This window comes from Mixophyes fleayi, chromosome 12, assembly GCF_038048845.1.
Source record: "Mixophyes fleayi isolate aMixFle1 chromosome 12, aMixFle1.hap1, whole genome shotgun sequence".
Classification (NCBI taxonomy): domain Eukaryota; kingdom Metazoa; phylum Chordata; class Amphibia; order Anura; family Limnodynastidae; genus Mixophyes; species Mixophyes fleayi.
In genome coordinates, this window is record NC_134413.1 from 56,232,308 (window position 1) to 56,255,536 (window position 23,229).

The 23,229-nt window shown below is 43.4% G+C and overlaps 1 protein-coding gene across 1 annotated transcript in view; it reads right to left on the bottom strand.

Moving 5' to 3' along the window:
• Nucleotides 1–1,355: 1,355 nt before the first annotated feature.
• Nucleotides 1,356–23,229, bottom strand: part of NUSAP1 (nucleolar and spindle associated protein 1) — an 89,024-nt gene continuing 67,150 nt past the window's right edge. Inside the window, exons 8-10 of the mRNA XM_075192952.1 lie at nt 8,803–8,919; nt 4,693–4,795; nt 1,356–3,645 (exon numbers count right to left, since the gene is read on the bottom strand). Coding sequence (XP_075049053.1) covers nt 3,558–3,645; nt 4,693–4,795; nt 8,803–8,919 — 308 coding nt within the window. The 3' untranslated portion in view covers nt 1,356–3,557. The remainder of the gene's footprint in view (nt 3,646–4,692; nt 4,796–8,802; nt 8,920–23,229) is intronic.

A 23,229-nucleotide genomic window follows, 5' to 3' on the forward strand; every position in this document is an offset into this window, starting at 1 on the left:
AGCATGACAGAGTGATCTCCAGCCTTGTCCTTGTTAATACAGGTGATTGTTGACAAGAGAATCACTGACCTGAAGTCAGCTGGTCCTTTTGTGGCAGGACTGACATGCAGTGGAAATGTTGTTTAGGGGATAAAGTTCATTGTCATGGCAATGAGGGACCTTAAAATTAATTGCATATACTCCAGAACGTAATTAAGAGTGATCAGATGAATTGCCACCATAAAAACGGAGGCAGCAGACTTTGTGAAAAATATGTGTCATTCTCAACTTTTGGCCATGACTGTAGGTGTTGTAGGAGAATTTGGCTGCCACCACTAGGCTCCTTCAACTATTGCACAGTTGTCATGCGCAGTCTGAGTGTCTGGTGGCCAGGTGACAGCAGGAGTCGTCGTCAGTAACAGTCAAGTTACCGATGGCGAGAAAGCAACCCAGATAAACTGCGTATGAAAAACATCCTTCTTTCCCCCAACAGACCGGGTGGCAAAGTAAGTCCATCCAGTCACAGTGGCCCAAACACACAAAATGTGGGCTGCAAAATTGCACTCGTCTGGTTATTCTAAATGACAATTACCTGAAGTGTGTAAGAATGCCGACGCATACTAGAAGATAATGACCAGCATTTCGTATTTTATTTTTAAACCCTACTAAAAATTGCAGAGGAATCTCGCCTGCAAAAACAAAATCATTGCTATATATATATATATATATATATATATATATATATATATATATATATATATATATATATATATATATATATATATATATATATATATATATATATATATATATATATGTGTATGTATTTTTTTTAGCAGGTATTAGTAGAAAAACTGGGCTCCGTCTCTAGCCGCAAATGGGGCACAGATGGGGAGGAACTTGAGCCTTTTGCCAGTAAATTTAAAGTGCCCAAGCGCACCACACTATACCCCCCATTTTTCCAGTGTCCCCTTTATGAATACATGTAGTCATCAATAGAAAACCCCTTTCGAGGACAAATTAGATTGTGTATGTTCTTCTGCAACTTTCACTAAGCACTTTGATTCGTCTTTTTAGTTTATTTGTGCTTTTTTTTTTTAGTTATGTAGTTACAGAATCATTCACCATGCATTGCCCTGGAATGATACAGTTCTGCTTTGCTTTCTGCAGATTGCATTGTATTCCAGGGCAAATGAAATAAACTATGCCTGATTATATAAATACATGGCTAAAAGACACAAAGAAGCAACATATTTGATAAAGGTGCTAAGAGAGTAAGCAAATATAAAGGGATTTAAAGGTGTGAAATCCCCCTTTGTAAAGTAAGTTGTACATGAACTTTAATTATATGTAAATGTAAACAAATAGCCAACACATTTCAAGGAAAGGTCCAGCTTCAGAGAGCATTGTTTTTATTTATTTATGAAGTATTTTGCTAGAAGGAAATACATTGAGAAGTCCAAGACCTGTAATGGCCAACTTACACACAAAAGGCACAGAGCATTACAATTATAAACATGTTTAGAGAGCAGAATGATGGAAGTACTGTGACTCAGTAGAAGTGTACAAATAAAAAATACAGACCCTTGATATGGCGCCAAATAATACACCAGCCGCTGTGTTATTCAGAGACGGTATGTGCTAAATGTTATGCAAAGTCTAAATGACCATAGATAATGGTATGGGACAGGGAGGCAGGCTGCTGCAAAGCCTAGGTGGCTGTGTCCACCCACAAACAAACCGTAAATAAACTAAAAATGCAGCGCTCAAACCTGTCTGTCAAATGAATAAAAAAATATAAGGTAAAAAATCTTGGTCACGTATCATCAATAAGGACATACATTTTCCGATTAACCAGAGGCCTGCGGAGGGAGTGAATGTATCAGGTGAAACCGCTCTCCATGTGAAACCAGATGAGTAGATGCTATCAGCACTTAGATGTTCCGTGGTAATAGAGCCGGCATCATAGGCATCGATGGTAAACAATATGGATATAGACAATAGTTAATAAATAAATGAAAAAGGATGACAAAATAGTCAATCCTAACCACTAACGCGTTTCATTACAAGTGTAACTTCATCAGAGGGAGTCTCTGTTTCACCTGATACATTCACTCCCTCCGCAGGCCTCTGGTTAATCGGAGCTCAATTCACTCACTGCACAAGTGTCATGTGCTGGGTCGGTTACACACACAGCTGTGAACCGCGGACAGAACGCCAGCCTGATCCTATTAGCTCACCGCTTACTGACCCACAAGCCTTGCCTGACTGAGTCTGAGAGAGTACAGATGCTATTTGCATACCGTGTGGTGCATTCCCCACGATTGTACATTCATCTTCAGCACGGGACATCGGGTGCGGCTCAGGAGACGAGTCCTTAGTGGAGACTTGCCCAAAGCGGGCATGTGGAGTGCTATACGATAAACTCATTATATTACGGCTGGAGTCAGTGAGTACTTACCATTTCATTGCCCACGTTTGAGCTAATTTAGCGCTTTGAGATTTAAGTGGTTCATTATTCAAGTTTCGGAACACTGACTATGCAAGGAGTTTGAGCTTCAGTTATATATTATTCATGTTATATGCTGGCATACGGATACCGAGACTTTACCATTCGTCCATGTGTAATTCATCATTGAGGTTATTTTGAGCATTACGGCATTATTGGCTATCCTTATGTGGGAATTACTCCCAAGGCTTTCTTTACATGTTGATTGTTTCAACACTCTCTTGGCTACACTGTATCAGCTGACAATATATTATGAGTAGCTTGATTATTTTTCATTATCATTTCATTTTTCATTTTCATTATCCATTATATTTATAATATTCTACATCTTTTTTGACACGTGCCAACTAGGTCACAGTGCACTGTGATCTAGTCTATGTGGAGTACCTTCCTTTCTTTTATATATACTAGCAATTATTGTTATTCAAATGTTTTTATACTACATGGTAATAAATTTATGTCCTTATTGATGATACGTGATTTTTTACATTTTATTTTATATTCATTTGACAGGCAGTAGAAGTGTGTCTTTATTGACTTTAGAAGCCACTGTATTCTTTGGCCTTAGATTGTACTTTATAACATAGCGGTATTGTATCTGTGTCCATGCAATATATTTTATCAATTTTCTAGCCTGAAACTGATGCGCTCTCATTTAGTGGTCAGGAATTAAACTTTAAAACAGCTATCACTAGAACACAAGGATTCTCAAACAAAAAGAAAGATGAGGTTCTATAACAGGCTTGTCCAACCTGCAGCCCTCCAGGTGTTGTGAAACTACAAGCCCCAGCATGCTTTCCCAGTAGACAACCAGTTGATAGCTGGAAGGGCATGCTGGGACTTGTAGTTTTCACAACACCTGAAGGGCCGCAGGTTGGACAGGCCTGTTCTATATCATCAAAGTTTCTTTATATATTTAAAAAAAACATTAACAAGACGGGGGGGAAGAGACTGTGGAAGTTCCCTTCACTAGTCCGCAAAAACATTAACAAGATAACTTAACAAATGAAAAGTATTTTAGTATTTGGCTCTGAGAAACCATTTACAAAAAACTTTGAACATTTTATTTCTAAGGAATGGCAATGCCTCTACATGTTGCAACAATCTTATCTCTCTTGCACTTTCTCTCCCTTTCATGCTCTTTACGTCGGTCATCTCTATGGAAAAGAAACAAAAACGAGAGTATTTCAGGTGTAAAAGTGTGAACTTCTAGGAAAAACATAGCTGAATAAAGAAACAAAAAAACAAAATAACAACAACTTCCCTTTGAATTTTGATAAATTTAATTTTGATTAAGTCCTGTGTGATATTACACAACACACGTATAGTTGATGGTAAGCAAATAAATAGGTCATAAAACAAAAAGTGAAAAGCTTCCAAAATGTTTTACCTTGGATAGCAGCCATTTTGTGGCTGACCCAATATTCCTGATCATGCATATTATCAATGTGCCAAGAACCAGTGCCTCCGTGACCAAACCAATTACAAAACAAAACTACTGGCTGCATAGTTATGAATAACTCAAACCACAAAATAACAATCTCTACTATAGTGGAAAGGGGCTTTTATAGAAAAAAAAAAAAAAAAGTCTAGTTGTAGGTCTCAAAGATGATATCCACCAATTTTCTAATATAGAGCAACTGCTGTGTACATAGCCCTTTCACATATTTCTAAACAAAGCACACCTATTAAGATGCAAACACACAGTTGTCTTCAGCACAGCCATTAAAAAGGAGAAAATTCCACATACAACTTACATAGTGTTGTTACTGTGGTAATTTACAAGGGGCAAAACATCTGTTGCACAGAGCAAATTCAACTTAGGTCCTGTAACGCTACTAGACACTGGCATGCGTCCTTGTGCACTGTCTGCAGCAACCTTTCTCTGCAGGCTTTTTTTAAGCAAAGAGCAGTAATAAGACGAGAAGGTTTCCACTCCACATTAAAAACATTTCTAGAAGCCAGTTGTTGCTTTTTATGTGGCAGTGTATGTATAATTGTTTTTGTTTTTTTTATAATTTTAGGTTAACACTGGCATTTTACTTTAATACAAAGACGGCCTATTCTTTAAATATTCTTTCAGCTTCTATAAACCCTCATTTCTGGAGATTAATTGGCATCAATAGCTGAAGCGCCTGGGAGGTTTAATAATTGTATTTTGATTATGGATATATCTATCTGATTTTGCTTTCATTTTAACTTACCTGGTTGGAAGTGGGGGTTGCTTGTAAGTTTTCTTCAGCATAGAACTTTTGTTCTTGAAGTCCTCTTGATTTTCTTTAGCCTCTCCAAAAGGTTTAAGTTTACCTTTTAAGTGTGAAGGCAACATTTTAAGGTGTATGCACACACATATATCATAAATCAGACAACTTTTGATACTGCACTCACTATTTAAATGAATATTCAGTCCCTAAAAAAAACCCCTCAAAAAAAACCCTATGAAAAATTAAATATGTGGAACGCACAGAATATAAAATGTGACTTTTTACATTGACACAATATCAAATATTTAACAGTACATTAGTGTCAATATTAAAAACTGCTGCCAGAGTGCAACTTACATTATAAAAAATTTCTCACAGGCATTTGTAACTAGATGATTTAATTACGGTTTAGTAAAATGTGATTGATGCCTCTATACTAGCAGGCTGTAACTGGTTACAGGATGATCAGTTCATAGTCTCAAGGTACTGCCAGAAATTGTGTAAATAGTTAATAGCAGATACTTAAGTTTGAGTAAAAGTCTCATTGCAATATAGTAGTCTTGAGAAAATTGTTGCAAGTGTACTCTACCGTTAATATAGCTTTCAGCCTACATCAACAGACAAAGAGCAGCAAGCCTTACCTGTTGAAGTGCACATTGATATATCAAAAAAGACTTATTTCAAAATACAGATTAAAATTTAAATTTTCCATTTCATGACTTCATTACAGAAAGCAGAATAACCCCCCCCCCCCCCAAAAAAAAACAACCCATAAGGTTATAGGCAAAAACTTATTCCACAAAAATTGAAAAATACACATTGCAACTATCATGTATTGCATGTTAGTTTACATTTTATACTTAAAATCACTATTCAATGTGGTCCATTTACAAAATTCAAGGAAACGTCTATGTCATTGATCAAATCTGCGGTTTCATACTTTTAAGCAGTAGTTCCCGATGTACCTAGTCCTGAAAAATGTATCAAACAAGAAATGGCCACAAATTGGTATCAACAGAAAACACCAATGTTAAGGCTCAAGACTCCACTCAGATATTTTTATATAAAATTCTGTATTGACAATTCACGATCCTATAATTTGAGCATATTTATAAATAATATTGGTGTGAGGGAAGGAGGTGACTGCGGACTATAAAAACATACTTTTTCTAGTCCTCTAGTTCCCCCATATTTGTCGGTCATATTTAAGCTTGTGTGTATTCTATTTTGAAATTAGTTAAAATAACTGCCAGCTTGTATCAGTGACATGCAGTCTAGTCCATTGTTTCAGTCTAGGTAAAAAGGATTATTGTCCACCAGTCCTGTATGAATGTACATCACATCAGGGGGTCTCTTATCTTTGTTTAGCAGTGGGTCTATGTGTGCTAGCATAGGAAAAGGGTCCACAGACAGAGCTCTATGTTTAATTACAGAGGAGGGCATTGTGTACTTAAATGTAAGTGTGTCTGGAGTGTGATCTTTTCTGTTTACACAAACTCTGATGTATAGCCACATAACAATATCTGTTCCTAATTAAATCAAGAGTGAATCATCTAATATCTCCTTGTCTGTATGTTTACCTGTGAAAAGGTAAAACACCAAAAAGGACCAATAAGGCCGATCCTGGAATTGCTGATGGTCATTTATGGGCTTAAGAGACAGCTTCAGAGGACAGCAAATTGGCATTCACTAAAAAGTGATAGCGGAGGTCAAGCTGGCGTTGAGATATAGATCTCTGCCCCTGACAGGAAAGGGACAATCGGTCCCTGGAGTACTGCCGAAGCCAAAATCTACCTCTCCAGGTCCTGGGGTGCTGTGTGTGTCCACCAAAAGCGGAGTGACAGTGACTTAGGGCCACTACGTTTGTTGGTAGTCTTAAAGGAGAGAGAGGGACTGCTGTCTATTAACCCAAGCTTCTCCTAAGAGTGACAAGGATACTGTTGAGGTGTTTTCATTATACCCTGTATGTTGTCTGTGTCAGACTGTAGTGTTATGTGTTTCAAGTTATTATTTAAATATGTTTAATGTGGTTTGTTGCTACCATTTTCTTAAATAAACTTTGGTTATTTTGGATATTTGCCTGGGTCATTTTGAACCTTTGATATGTACCGGGTAGGCCAGCTGTGCAGTGCAGAAGGTTAAACCCGGTATCCTCACAATTGGGCTCTGTGAATTAAGGATTACCATTTCACTTCTGTGTTCCATAAGATCTCAGGATCCACCAATCCGTTCAATAGGCATTGAGGACAGAGTGATCTGCTAAAAATCACTGCCTGTATTGGTCAAATATAAGTGTGCTTAAACTCTGGATTCACACAGTGTTATCATTCTCATGATGCTACGTAGTGAATCAAATACACTATATGGACAAAAGTATTTGGATGCTTGACCATTACATCAACAGGGACTGTAAAGACGTTGTATTCAAATACATATACTTTAATATGGAGTTGGTCCCCCTTTTGCAGCAATAACAGCTTCCACTCTTTTTGAAGGCCTTCCACAAGATGTTGGAGTGTTTCTGTGGGAATGTGTCCATTCATTCTGTAGAGTATTTATGAAATCAGTCACTGATGTTGGACGAGAAGGCCTGGCTCGCAATCTCCGTTCCAGTTCATCCCAAAGGTGTTCAATGGGGTTGAAGTCAGGGCTTTGTGTGGGCCAGTCAAGTTCTTCCACACCAAACCTTGTCTTTGTAGTCCTTGCTTTGTGCACTGGGGCAGTCATGTTGGAAAAGAAAAAGGGCCTTCCCCAAAGTGCTAAAACAAAGTTGGAAACATAGCATTGTCCTAAATAACTTGGTATACTGAAGCATTAAGATTACCCTTCACTGGAAATAAGGGGCCTAGCCCAAACCCTGGAAAACTGCCCCATACCATTATACCTCCTCCTCCAAACTCCACAGTTGCCATAATGCAGTCAGGCAGGTAACGTTCTCCCGGCATCCGGCAAATGCAGACTCGCCCATCTGACTGTCAAACAGAGAAGAGCAATTCGTCACTCCACAAAACATGTTTCCACTGCCTGTTTGCTTTACACCACTCCATCCGACGCTTCCATTGGTCTTGGTGATGCTCCCGCCGCACAGTTTTTGTGCCTACATTAATGCCAGTGGAAGTTCGGAACTCTTCAGCTATGGAATCAGCAGAGCATTGGCTACTTTTACGCACCATGCGCCTTAGCAGTCGTTGACCCCTCTACGATTTTACGTGATCTTTCGCTTTGTGGCCAAGTAGCTGCCGTTTCTAAACGCTTTCACTTTCGAATAATATCACTTAGTTGACTGTGGAATATTCAGCAGGGATGAAATTTCACAAACTATCTTATTGCAAAGGTGGCATCCTATCACAGTACCACGCTTGAAGTCACTGATCTCTTCAGAATAACCCATTTTGTATCACAGATGTTTGCAAATGGAGACTGCATGGCTAGGTTCTTGATTTTATACATCTCTGGCAACAGGTCTGATTGAAACACCTTAAATCAATAATTAACAGATGTGGCCAAATACTTTTGTCCATATAGTGTACATCTATGTTCACTCATTAGCCTAAACTAGGCAGTGGCTGATGGCAGAATCAGCTTTTCTATTAACATTGTTGGGGGCAGTCATATCAACATTATACCCTATGTGAGCAATTGTGTTTGGCACCTAAGCAGTCTTATTCTATCATTCTCTCCGACGGCCCTGTCACAACCAACATCAGATTAGAAACCCTATAACTGGTGATCTATACAATTACATTTCAATCTTTCATAGATGGGAATAATTTTGGCAATAATACAGATTGAAATGTCAAAAGCATGTTTTGCAGTCTGGCTTTGTCAAGGTATGGGCCGACTGTTCTGTGACACTGGTTGTAAATGGCACAGGAATCTATTTTGAAGCTCCTCCGTTCAGCAACATATGCAAAATTACCAATTAAGTAATGTCTTTGTACTCTTCCAAGCATTGTGATCCAGAGTTTAACATGTGGGTTAGTATAACTCCATATAGGAGCCTTTACTTTATACTTTTCTTTAAATAACACGTTTCTTGGCCATTTCAATTACACCTAATGAAAACAAGATTTTGCTACATATTTAATAAGTAGGAAAAACAACGCTCACCTGTGTATGGCATATATGCAAGTGGCCGCTTCAAGCTCGCCTGAAGATCAAATTTCGGCTTTTTGTTGGTGTTTGGCGTCTCCAATGTTTGAGCAGTAAATTTGAAAGGAGTTGTAACTAAAAGGAAAAAAATAAACCGAATTAGAAAAAAATCAAATATATATTTATATTTCGGTTGTATTGTGGTAGTCTTTTTTTTTTTTTTTTTTACTGTTCTTGGCTATTGTACATGAGCCCTTATGTATTTTACAGTAAGATGCTAGTTGGATAACAAACTCTTAAACTATTCTTAATATTAATTTTTCCTGTTGAGCTATCCTCAAGTGCTTATACAGTTAAGTCAGCTGTACACTTTAAAGATTAGTCTTGTACGCACACAGGCATTTGGCCCTCTTAATTTTGTTTCTATGTATTACCCAGTATATTTTTATTACTGTTTGTGCCCAATTGTAAAGAGCTACAGAATTTGCTGGCGCTATATAAATAAATGTTGATTTGATGGAATAAATTAACAAAACAAAAAGGTGGGAACGAGCACCTACTGGTAGCATCTGGTGCATGTTCTGGAAACAATTTACAATCGCTGACAGAGGGTACATCATTTTGATAAACAAATTGTTAAATTTGTCACACAGATCTTTCTCCTGGTTCATTAAGAAAAGCGAACCAGAATTAAACCAGATTGGAGGCATATGTTAACAAATCGAAAACTGATTTTAAAGCAGATATGAAATTTACATATGGGGCAGGAAAAAATATATATTGATTTACTAGGTCTCTGGGTTTGTATTAAGGCTCAATAAAAACAACAATCAACAGTGAAGAGTATTTTTAAGGCCAGTAAAAGTGTAAGTGTGTGTGTGTGTGTGTGTGTGTGTGTGTGTGTGTGTGTGTGTGTGTGTGTGTGTGTGTGTGTGTGTGTGTGTGTGTGTGTATATTATAATAATAAAAAAAAAAAAAAATTACAATAGAGAAATTAAACAAGGAGAAACTGAAAATGCCTCATAGTGTTTTGTTTTATATTCTATTACACCCAGAGATTGCGGTTACGCTCCGGAACGGCCGGTGAATAATGCAGATTTTCATTCACCCACCATAGGTTTGCGAAGGGAAATCTGCGTTGTTGCAGTACCGTGTTACCTTATGTAATGCGCTGCCAACACGTAACTGCGATCACCAGACCTAATTGAATATGCCCCTATGAATATATCAAATATTCTTACTCCATCACAGGAACATGTGGAATAAAAGGAGTGACATTTTTCGTTACTTAAAATTCTCAGTTTTTAACAGCAAAACATTTGATTTTACATTGACCATACAGAAACTTAAAGCAGTCCTCACTATGGAATCATAAATTTCAGGAAAATGAATAAAAGCACCAAAAAAAATATTTAACAAAATCACAGGAAAATACAAGTTCCCACAAGTAATAAACAAGACATATACCATTTGTTCTGCTTACCAGACGTGCCCTGTAGAAACATTTCTCAAAATTAGTAGAATACATATTTGGAAAACCCAGATCTCCATAAATATTGTTACAACTTCACCTCTATTTACAGACACACTTTATGAGAGTTACAGAACTTAACAAAATAAATTCAGATAAACCTTCTTACATTGGGGGTCGCGCCACCCTGAAGAAACTCACCGATCTGGTAGAATATGTTGTCACATTATCAGAAACAAGCTGTGCAGCTATAATGTAGGTCCGACAAATTACCAAAGTAGTCCACCTAACCGTGGTTTGTATGTATGCTGGCCAACCTCTCTTGTGGGCATCAGAGCACCAAAAAATTTCCATCCTGCGAATGTCACATGTTCTATGAACATAGGTCCTCAAAGCCCCGACTACGTAAAGAGAGTGAATAGTGCCCTTTTCCAGAGACCTGTCACAATAGAAGGCAGGAATTGCAAATTCTTGATTTAGGTGCAACTTGGAGACCACTTTTGTCTGAAAGGTTTAGTCTGAAGAACAGTTGTGTTTTCGTGAAAGATAAGATATGGAGACAGAAGACCTAGCTATGCCTACTTGACTGCAACCTCTTCCACCAGTTGCTCTGACCACCTTTCAACTGTCTTATTGATCCAAGCTGAAGTTAAGATGGACCTAAAGGCGGTCATTGCTGCAAATATATAGTGGCTTAAGGACGGCTTCAATCTTCCAAACCATGTTATCCTTTAATGCTGTAACATTAGGAATCAGAATGGTGGTGATCTCCATTCTGACCGTACCCTAGCTGAAGATAAGGTAGGAGGATTTTTTACTTACCGGAAAATCCACTTCTCTAAACCCGTTTGGGGGACACTGCTAACCATGGGGCAGAGGACGCCCATGCAGGAGGAAGGCACCGAAAACTACTCAGACTTGTATGGCCTGCTCGCTACCCGTCCCCCCGGACGGAGACATATAAGTTTATTTACAAAGTCCAACGTATAGGACATTCAACAAAACAGAAACACAAAACTGTCAGAACAAAAGGGTGTAAGCGCAGTGTCCCCCAAATGGGTTAAGAGAAACGGATTTTACGGCGAGTATACAAGTCCTCTTTTCTCTTGAACAGCCATTTGGAGGACACTGCTAACTATGGGGACGATCCCACACTGCCCCTATGAGTGGGAATGTGCAGACTTGGCTGCGCGCAATATATTTCGGACAAAACTAGCGTCTTTGGAGACAGACATTGGAGATAGAATTTGGTAAAGATGTGAACGGAGGACCATGTGGCTGCCCGACACTTGTTCAACTGACGATACATTTCGCGCCGCTCAGGAGGCACTGACCAACCTGGTGTAGTACGCTGTAACATCATCAGAAACTGGAGATCCCTCAGAGATAGACCGGATGAATGTCTTAATCCACCTGGCAACTGTGTTTAGTTGCCACCTGCCATCCATGCTTGTGAGTCTCTTATAGTACCGGAAGACTGTTAGTCTTGTGTACGGATGATGTGCGATCCACATATATTCTCAATGCCCTAACCACATCCAGGAGATGCAAGGATTCTGAAGCACTAGGCTCTGATTCCTGAGACACTGGAATAACAATGTCCTGATTGATGTGAAATCTAGACAACTCTAGGCTGGAATAAAGCGATGCGCAAAACCACTCTGTACAAGGAAAACAAGAAAGGGCAACCTGTACGACAGATCCGCTAATTCCAAAACTCGGCTGGCAGACTATATCGCGAGTAAAGAGGCGACTTTCCAAGTCAGAAATTTTAAGGAGACCGGCTGCAATGCTTCAAACGGCGCCTTCTGTAACGCCCTTAGAACCAAATTCAAGTCCCTCGGCTCCACAGGAGGTTTAAGACCCCCCTGAAGAAATGTCTGAACCTCTGGTAAGAGAGCCAAACATCTCGAAAAAAAAATAGACCTATAAACTTTAAGTGAGGCCAAACTCAAACCTTTGTCCAGACGAGACTGCAAAAAGGCCAAGTACCTTGCAAACCTAAACGAGGAGGTGAGAACCTCCAGTCTCTCACACCAGCCTATGTAGGCCTTCTAAAACCAATGACAATTTCTAGAGGATGTCGACCTTCTGGCCCTGATCATTGTCTGGATGACTGTCAGAGAAACCCTTCCTGCGCAGAATCAAGGCCTCAGCCGCGAAGCTGTTAAAGCCAATCATACTAAGTCCTGATTTAAGAATGGACCTTGGCTCAGAAAATCTGGTCTGCAAGAACCAGGACTGGGCTTGTTGACTATGCAAATGCCAATAAATTTCAAGACTAAGGTGTCATGGTTGTAAAAGTGTAAAAAGTGATCAGGGACACTGTGTTGTCATTTTATTTATTTCTTATATTTCTCTGGTGTTCCTGGATTCTAGCACTAAGCTTTCTGATTGTTCTGCCAATATCAGAGAAAAGAGGATTTATGTACTTACGTTAAATCCGTTTCTCTGATACCGTCTGGGGGACATTGCTTACCATGGGTTGTGGAGGGGAGCTCGGGAGTTGGCACCTAGCTAGATAACGTTAGCACTGCTGACAGACCCCTCTCCTCTACAATCCCCCTGCCTCTTCCTGTTTAGTTAATTAAAAAGCCCAAGGAGAAAAGGCCAATCAAACAAGAGCACACAGAAGAAAAGCAGAAGGGAGAGATCGCAGTGTCCCCCAGACGGAATCAGAAAAACGGATTTAACGTAAGTACATAAATCCTCTTTTCTCTTTCATCCAGTCTGGGGGACACTGCTTACCATGGGGACGTTCTAAAGCAGCCCCCTAAGGGTGAGACTACTCTGAAAGCCCCGCTCGTAAAGCACTACGAGCGAAATTTGCATCCGCGGATGCAAATATATTAAACTAGTAAAATTTTGTAACGGTGTGGGTGAACAGAGGACAGCCCCATTTCTCGCTGCCCTCGACACCCCTACCGATCTGGTGGAATGGGCCGTAAGCCTCTCTGGCACCGGACGGTTAGCCTTTATGTAAGCTTGCTTAATGGTTGCCGTAATCCATCTTGCAATGGACTGTTTTGAGGCTGGCCAGCCTCTCTTATTAGCATCATAAAGAACAAACAGAGAATCAGTACGTATAATCTGAGAAGTTCTTTTGACATAAATGCGGCGAGCCCTTACCACATCTAACTTTTCCATAGACTGTTGATCCGAATGGGAAGCAGATGAAAAGACCAGAACTACAATTGATGGAAAGCCGAAACTACTTTTGGAACGAAGAAAGGGAGGGTTCTTAACACCGCTCTGTCCTGGTGGAAAACCAGATATGGTTCCCGGCAAGACAGAGCTCCTAATTCCGAAACCCTACGTGCAGATACAATAGCCAAAAGAAAGAGCCAAAAGAAAGAGGACCTTCCAGGTCAACCACTTTAAATCTGCCACAAGTAATGGCTCAAAGGGAGGCCCTTTAAGCATATCCAGTACCAGGTTAAAATCCCATGGTGCTGTAGGCGGAACATAGGGAGGCTGAATATTCAAGACTCCCTGAAGGAAAGTCCTAATATCTGGCAAATCCGCTAATTTCAGGTGAAAAAATACTGAAAGTGCCGATACCTGAACTTTTAGGGAACCTAACCGAAGTACTGCTTCCAGGCCATCCTGAAGGAAAGCCAATCAGCGAGGGAGACAAAAGGAGGACGTGTGACAGGTCCTATTTTCGCACCATCTGATATAGGCTCCCCAAATCCGGTGATAGATGCTAGCTGAAACTGGCTTTCTGGCTTGCATCATAGTATTCACTACGCTGGAGGAAAAACCTCTAGCCCTCCAGAGGCTGGCTTCAACAGCCATGCCGTTAAACTGAGCGGAGGTAAATTCTGGTGACGGAAGGGACCTTGCAGAAGAAGGTCATCTCTTGACAGAAGACGAAATCCTTGTCCTTCCGCCATACTAATTATGTCCGCGTACCAGACTCGCCTTGCCTTACTCGTCTGAGCACGCGAGGAAGCATGGGAATCGGAGGAAACAGGTATCCCAACCTGAACTCCCATGACATCGTCATTACGTCCACTGCCACCGCTAAGGGATCTCTTGCCCTTGCGCAAAACCTGTGAACCTTTCTGTTGTGTCTGGAGGCCATGAGATCTACATCCGGAAGACCCCACCTCTGAACCAGAGACTGAAAAACTTCCGGATAGAGTGACCACTCCCCCGGCATCATCTGATTTCGACTTAGGTAGTCGGCCTCCCAATTCCTTATTCCTGGAATGAATACTGCCGATATTGCTGGAACATATTGTTCTGCCCAAACCAAAATTTGAGCTGCAATTTTCATTGCAGCTGCACTCCTGGTTCCTCCCTGCCTGTTGACAAATGCCACAGCCGTGGCATTGTCGGACTGAACTCTGACAGGGTGGCCCTGGAGGAGGGACTGGGCCCCCCGGAGGGCTAAAAGAATAGCCTTCAACTCCAGCACGTTTATTGATCGGGCCGATTCCTGAACCGACCAAAGTCCCTGGAGCCGGAGGTGCAGGATTACCACCCCCCCAACCTTTCAGGCTGGCGTCTGTCGTGGCTATGATCCATGACCATGGAGCGAAGGACCTGCCCACCGACAGGTGATCCTGATTCAGCCACCACTGGAGTGACTCTCTCGCCCCCGGAGACAGCGAAATCTTCTGGAGATCCAAGTGTATGTGGGATCCTGACCATTTCCGTAACAGATCCCACTGGAAGCATCGAGAATGAGCCCGGCCGAAGGGGATCGTCTCGAAGGAGGCCACCATCTTCCGAAGCGGCCGCGTGCACAAATTAATTGAGGGATTGGGAGAGGACAAGACCTGAGTTGTTATAGTCCGGATTGAACTGATTTTCTCCGTAGGCATGAACACTTTCTGCCGACTGGTATCCATGATAAGCCCCAGGAAGACCATGCGTTGACACGAAACCATCTGGGATTTCTTTGCATTTTTATCTACAGTAGAAATAGCAGATCTGTTGCTGGCTATAGCAGTGTGCTGGGGGAATTTGTCTCTGTTTTTTCCTATTAGGATAACCCCACCCTTTCATGCACCTGTTATAGCCTATAAATTGATTTGAGCAACTACCAGTTCTATATTTCTTTAAGTTTATCAGCCATCCATGGCTCTCGAGAACTGCCAAGGTGAGGGATAAGTGCTGACGTAAGCAAATCTCTGAGGAGGATTTGATGAGCAGATCGTCCAAATAAGGCACGACTTGAACTCCCTTTTAGTGAAGACACGCCGCCATGACCTTCGTGAAGACCCTCGGAGCTGTGGAGAGGCCGAAGGGAAGGGCCCAAAACTGATAGTGGGAGGACCCCACTGTGAATCTTAGGAGAGACTGATGGTCGCTTCAAATGGGAACGTGGAGGTATGCGTCCTTTATGTCTATGGAGGCCATAAACTGATCCTTCACTAAGCCGTTTATTACCGACCTTAGGGATTCCATCCGAAATCTGTCCACTCGTAAGTGCACATTGAGGCTCTTTAGGTTTAAAATGGGCCGAAAGGACCCGTCCGGCTTCTTGACCAGAAACAGATTTGAATAAAACCCGTCCCTTCTGGTTGTCTGGGACCTTGCAGATGACTCTTTGCGAAAGAAGAGGCGACACAAGCCTGTATTGCCTGTCTTCTTGTTGGATCTCGGGGTAAAGGGGTTACAAAGAAACGATGTGGTACAGGGCCCAGCAGGTCTATCATGTACCCCCTTGATATAATGCCCCGAATCCAAGGGTCTTGGGAAGACGCTGCCCATTGTTCCCGAAACAGAGACAGACGTCCCCCCACTGGAGCTACCTGCGGCAGAGTAGAAAGGTCGTCAGGACGCAGGCTTCTCCTGGGTCTTGGAGGCCTGGCGCCTAGCTGCAAACGAGGATCTGCCCCTGACAGAGGAGCCTTGAGCATTAGGTTGTCTACCTCTAAAGGACTGTCCTCTAGGCAAGGAGGTCCCCCCCTAAAGGGCTGACGAAAGGAACTGACACGAGAAGTCCGGCCCCTACTTGAAAATACCGGCAAATAAGTGCTTTTGCCCCCTGTTGCCTGGGAAATCATAGTATCTAGTTCCGGGTCGAACAAACCTGCTGCTGAAAAGGGAATGGTTTCAACGGACTTTTTTGATTCCGCATCTCCTTCCCAGGATTTCAGCCATAACGTTCTTCTTGCTGAAATAGACGCTGTGTTCTGGGCCGCCTCATCAAGGTACCCTGATGCCTCTTTCAAATGCAAGGCCAGTGGAAGGCCTCTGCCAATTGGTCTGCCCATGCTTCCATGGCTCTAGCAACCCAAGCTGAAGCAAATGTGGGCCTAAAAGAAGAACCCGCAGCCACAAATATAGATTTCAGCTGGGATTCTACTCTGCGATCATTGGCATCTTGCAGAATTGCTGAACCTGGGACAGGTAGTAAAGTGTGTTTGGCCAAACGGGCTACTGGAATATCCACCTTAGGGAAACTCTCCCAGCGAGCCACGTCTTCCTCCTGCAATGGATATAGGGAGGAGAATCTTTTGGGAACAGAGAAGCTTTTATCAGGCTGTTTCCAGGCTCCCTCTGCAATATCTCTGAGTTCTACCGAAGGGGGAAACCGGGAAGCCCTTCTTTTGGCCTTCTTAGAGACTTCTGGCTCTGGGAGTAGGATCCTCCGGTTCTGGGAGGTCCAACGCTTGTCTCACCCCTAAAACCAAATCATTAATTGGCTTTTAGAGCTTACTTCCTGTCCCAAAGGTTGAACCTGGTCAGGATCCGAATTAACTACCCCCTCCTCCTCTGAAACCCCTCAGAGTCTGAAAGAACCATAAGGGTATTATCAGATCTAGGCCGCTTTCTTTTAGCAGGCAGGATGTTTGGGGATTCAAGTAACTGGTTCAGCTTATCCTAACCCTTTATAAAAGCTGCGGACCATGCCGGTTCTGTGGGAACAGGGGCTTTGTCCGTATTTAATGAGGAAGGTCCTGGTATAAACGTTCCAATAGAACCTGTGGTAGCAGGGAGGCCCAAAGGTGTACTAGTATTATTAGCCACCGAAGTTGCCACAGTAGATAGCAATTGATTGGATTGAAAAACCATTTGTGCTAAAGAGGAAACCGACTGTGTCAGGGAGGCCACCCAGGCCGGTTCCTCCGTCAGTGGGGCTGAAATATGCTGGGTTTGTGCAGGGGGGGACCCCTGCTTCGCAGACAGAGCAGAGCGCCAACGGGTCCTTCTGCCCACAAGGTAATTTTACATTACATTTTGAACATGTGAAATATTTTGCCATAGGGCCCTTTCCCTTATCTGTCATTTTTTTTTATAAAGGAAGGCACACCAAACACACAGACTTAAATTGTTAAATTTAGCTGAGTAGAGAGAGAGTGTAGAGATAATAGTGTGAAAAAACAAGTAATCAACTTATCTTGTCATAAAAGTTGCACTTGTAATTATTTTAAACGCAATATAATACTTAGGCAAGTAAGAGAACTATAATTTAACCCCTACTAGCCCACTTGTACACAGCAATACAGAGTATGTGTTTAAATAAATCAGATACTGGGGCGTGGCCTGGCAGCCAAAATGGACGGTCACACTTCCCAACGTCTCCTGCCACAACAAGAAGGAAAGCGCTTAAATTTTGTCTCTGACAAAGCTAATCTGACCAAAAGCCGCTCATCCGGTCTTGGGACACCAAGGGCTTCTGCCCGACACCTTTATCGGGACACCACACTAGTCCCGCTGCCCGCACTTAACTCACCGCTGCTTTTGGCGAGAACCGCGCAACTCTCATTGACCCTGCAGCTCGCAATGGCGGTGCGGCTGTAACGGCCGACAGAACACACACACAGTGCCAGCAACGTTTCCCCTTTGATACACCAGCTGAGGCTGGAGCACAGTAGTGCCCGCTAAGTGCTCTTATCCCCCACTCACTGACCGAGGGCCCTCCGTGAGCGGCACCACCACCCCCCCCCCTCTCCCGCTCTTACCCCCGCAGCTGAGACCCTCACCAGCAGCCCTGTGCTAGCGCTGATACCAGGGGGACATTCAGGCAGCTCACTGACAGCAGCGCTTAAGACACGGTCACCACCAGCAACAACTCCCCTGATTTGTCAGTCGGTGTCCGGCAGAACAGCCCGACGTTTCACTGCTGGCTCCCTTCAGTAGATCCCCGTCTTGACTGGGCTGGGACTCCCTCCTGCGTGAAATTCTGGCTGTTCCGTGCAGTGAACTGTGAGTCAACAACCTGATTGCACAGACTAGATCGAATACAAACTTCCAGTGTGGGAAACTACACCGTCCTTATATCCTAATATATTTTCAACTGTATTATTAATAACAGTTACATGCTGGTTTGCTAAGTATTGCTGCTACATCTCAGCAGTCAGAAATCCGATGTAAACCCTCATCTGGTCTCGGAGCCTGAGGGGTCAACTGCTGCCCCATTGTGTCGTTTCTGTGCCACTACACCTGTAACATAAAATCAACCTCCCCCATTGGAGACTACAGTTTCTACGTGCACCCAAATATATTGGCTGTCCTTGTGAGATCTAATCCGGACGGATGTGGTGACCAGTCGTATCCTCCGAGTGCCCTCTTGGAGTCAAACCCCATACGAGCAAAACGCTCTCTACCATTATTATTGCCCGTGACCGGTTGAGTATTATTCGAAACCAGCCTTTCAAGTGCCTTGATTCGTCTGTACATCATTACACCCACGGCTAGTATGTGAACTTTACTATGCTGCCCGATCCCGGGTAGGACCCCTCTCAACTGAACCGAGTTCGGTGTGCACCCTCCTTTCCCTCTCCCTCTCTTTACCTGACCTTGGCCTTGTTATCCCATCCAACGGCCAGATCGGCTCGCCTGAGGGCACCATGGCTTCCAAACCAAAGAAAGTGACAGCAGGAGCCTCAGCAAATTTCTTTGGATCAAAAGCGAAGCCCCCCTCTCCACAAGCTGATCGCCAGGGGGCGTCGGGATCTTCATCGTCTGAAGTTGAACTTGACCCTCAGATTCAAGCGGTAATGACCAGTCTCTTGGAGGGGGTGAAAACTACTTTCTATCAGGAAATGACAAAAGTGGTCAGCGAGCTCAGAACAGAGTTGAACGCGCTGGGAAACAGGACAGACGCCCTAGAATCAAAAACTGACGACATTTGCCGATCCAACTCTGCAACTGATAAGGAACTCTCCCGCCTCCGTGACGAAGTTGAAATCTTGAAAGAGAAGCAAGAGGATTCTGAGAACCGATCTCGCCGTAATAATGTCCGCATCAGAAATGTGCCTGAGGAAATCGGTAACGCAGACCTTCAAGCCTTCCTCATGGCCCTCTTTCTTCACCTCCTCCCGGACATCTCTGAGACTGACTGTCTTTTGGATCGGGCTCACCGTGCCCTGAGAGCCAAACCCCCAAACAGCCAACCTCCTCGGGATATCATTGTCCGTCTACATTATTTCCGGACCAGAGATCGTATTCTTTCCGCTACCAGGGACCGACCAGTAATTACATTTCGGGACAAGGACATCCAGCTATTCCAGGACTTGGCTCCTTCCACGATACAAAAGCGGAGGGATCTTCAGCCAGTCACTAGGATTCTTCGACAACACAACCTCCGCTACCGCTGGTGCTTCCCTTTCCAGCTTCAAGTATTTGCTGACAACTCCTCCCACTTTGTCAAATCGCTGGAACAGGGTCAGAGCCTCTTGGATAAGCTGGGCATTCCTCCCGAGCCGTCAGCCCCTCAGGCTACTCCTTCCCAGACCCAGCGCTTCCTCAGCCCGATTGGTCCCGGTCTTCGAGACGACGTCCGCAGGATGCAGATCCTCCCTGATTTGTTTATTGTTGCACTAATGGTCCTATCTGTGTCTGTTTTTGTTTTCTTCCTGTTTTAACTCTCCCTTGTTTTTAGGGGGACTTTCATCGTCAGTTGGTAGCGGTTACTACCCTACACTCTCGTAGTTTACATAATATGTTTCATTGCTTTTTGTTTTGGTGGTTGCTCTTTCTCTTGTTTCTACCAATAGTTCTATTGCTGGCCTCCAGACCCCTCATGCTTCTTCTCATTATGTAATATTATGGCTGTTTAATGTGGCCTTTTCCCTGCTGTTGGAAGAGGGAGCAGCTTGCCTTTCCCGTGTCCCTTCCTCCTCCCTCTCCCCTCTTTCCTACCCTCCTTTCCCTCCCCCCTCCACTTCCCTACCCCCCCCTTTTTTTTTTCTTCCTTAAACTGTTATAAATATTTACTGTACAAGTTTTATTTACCTTGCACACCGTTCCATGGTTTGATTTTGAAGTTTTCAATTAATGTACTCTATTTGTGGGTCTCCCGAGGCTCTGGCGGCTGTCGATGCCGTGCGAGCCTAAGGACCACCCCCCCCCGTGCACCCTTTGACATTGTTAATTTTACTGCGCTCTAGCTTATAATAATGTCTTTGAATCCGCTTAGGATTCCTTTTACTCAAGGTTTTCGCCCAATTGGGCTTCTTCTTTTTCCATCTCTTTTCTCTTCTTCTTGTGACTTTGATCCACTCTCTAATTGGCTCTTCAAACTTCTGTTCCACCCACAAACTAACAGGTTTTGTTCCCTATCTAACTGTTTAGACCTATTTCCAGACTTTGGCTCCTCGCGACTGCCATGGCTTTGAAGATTTTTTCCGTCAACGTGAATGGCCTCAACTCTCCTCATAAACGTACGATTCTCTTGGGTGCCTGTAGGAGAGAAAACGCAGACATTGTTCTTCTTCAGGAGACTCATCTCACAGGTGTCCATACTCGGCTCCAGGGTAAGCAATTTTCCCAGACCTTCTTTGCCTCTGCAGACTGCAAGAAACGGGGCATTGCTGTTTTAATCCATAGTAAAGTCCCCTTTCTTCACTCCAAGACCCATGCTGACCCAGAAGGCCACTTTCTTTTGGTGAGCGGCACTCTCCGGTCTACTCCCGTCACTCTGGTCTCAGTTTATGCCCCGAATCAGAGGCAAAAGCCTTTCTTTACAAAGCTCTTTAAGCAAATTGAGCGGTTGGCGCAGGGCCATGTTATCATGGGAGGTGACGTTAACGTTACTCTCGACCCGGCTCTCGATAGGTCTCCCCCCCTCTTCGGCGGGGTATTTCCTCCTCCACACTCCTTATACACCATCATTTATATGACTCCTGGAGACTATGTAACTCAGACGCCAAGGATTATACTCACTTCTCAGCCCCACATCAACTATACACGCGCATAGATATGTTACACATCTCACACACACTCACTCATGTGACGCGGGCTGACATTACCCCCCTCTCTTGGACAGACCATTCGGGTGTTTCCCTCGTACTAGATCTCCTCAAACCGCCCCCCCAGCGCAGTAGATGGCGCCTAGACAACGCACTTTTACTTAATAGATCTATCTGCCTAGACATTAAGACCTCCATTACTAATTACTTTCAGGAAAATTCAACCCCTGATGTTGCCCCCGGAATTGTTTGGGAGGCTCACAAGGCTACCATCCGAGGCCAATTAATTAGTCAATCAGCTGCAGCTAGAAAGAAAGCAGCTGAGGAAATCTTATCCCTGGAAAGTGGGTTAGCTTCACTCCTTACTCAGCATCAAACTCACCACGACCCGACCTTACTTCCCAAGATTGCGTCAATGAAGGGCCAACTAAATACCCTCCTCTCCCGTAGAGCAGCTGTCACGATGCAGAAGCTCCAACAACGGTATTATGATAAGGCGGATAAAGCTGATTCCGTATTAGCTAGAAAGCTCCGGAAAAAAATAGCCTTGCAACATATTGATAAAATTCGACAGTCTCCTTCTGGAGATGTAACTTATGACCCAACAGGGATAGTTAGAGAATTCAGGGACTTCTATTCTTCCCTCTATAACCTCGATGCTCCCTCCCCTCGTCGGGACCCCCAGCCTCCCACCCTGTCCGATTACCTTTTATCTACACCCATCCCTAAAATTACTACCACACAACAATCTGTCTTGAATGAAGACATTACTCTATCGGAGGTATTGGCAGCAGTTAAGTCCCTGAAATCCTCCTCAGCTCCCGGCCCGGACGGCCTCACCCCCCAGTACTATAAAAAGTTTGCCTCGGTCCTCACCTGACAAAATTTTTCAAAGAAGTGCTAGGGGGGGCTCCCTTCGACTCCGCCACCACCAGGGCTAATATAATTGTAATTCCCAAACCGGGAAAAGACCGCTCTCTCTGCGCTAGTTACAGGCCCATCTCGTTACTAAATGTTGACCTAAAATTATTTGCAAAAATCTTGGCCTCTAGGTTGAATCCACTCCTTCCAGCCCTCATCCATCCTGACCAGGTGGGCTTTATTCCAGGGCGCCAAGCCCCCGATAATACCAGAAGGATTATTGATCTAACCCACACGATAAACAATGATAATCTATCCTCTCTCGTCATGGCGCTCGACGCCGAAAAGGCGTTCGATCGCATCTCCTGGTCATTTATGGAGGGTGTGCTTTGAGCAGTGGGATTCACAGACAAATTCCTGACAGGTATTTTGGCTCTCTACCGATCTCCGTCAGCTACTGTTTCCGCTAATGGTCTGACCTCGATGCCCTTTTTGATCACGAACGGCACTCGTCAAGGATGCCCCCTCTCCCCACTGATATTTGCTCTAGTCATCGAGCCATTAGCCGCCAGAATTCGTAACAATCATGAGATATCTGGCATACAGGTGGGCCCCTCTACCCATAAGATTGCCCTATATGCAGACGATGTTCTGCTCACTATCACTAATCCCAAAACGTCGGTACCCCCCCTCCTAGAGGAACTAGATCTCTATGGCTATTTCTCGGGCTACAAGATCAATCCAGATAAGACGGAGGTTCTAGACTTTAATATATCAGCTACAGACAAGTTATTATTAGAACGCTCCTTCCCTTTTCACTGGGGTCGCCGCAAAATTAAATACTTGGGTGTTTCCATCACAAAGCACTATCGACATCTATTTCAAGCCAATTTTCCTCACCTACTCGATCAAATCAAATTAGACCTTACATCGTGGTCACAGCTCTATATCTCCTGGCTT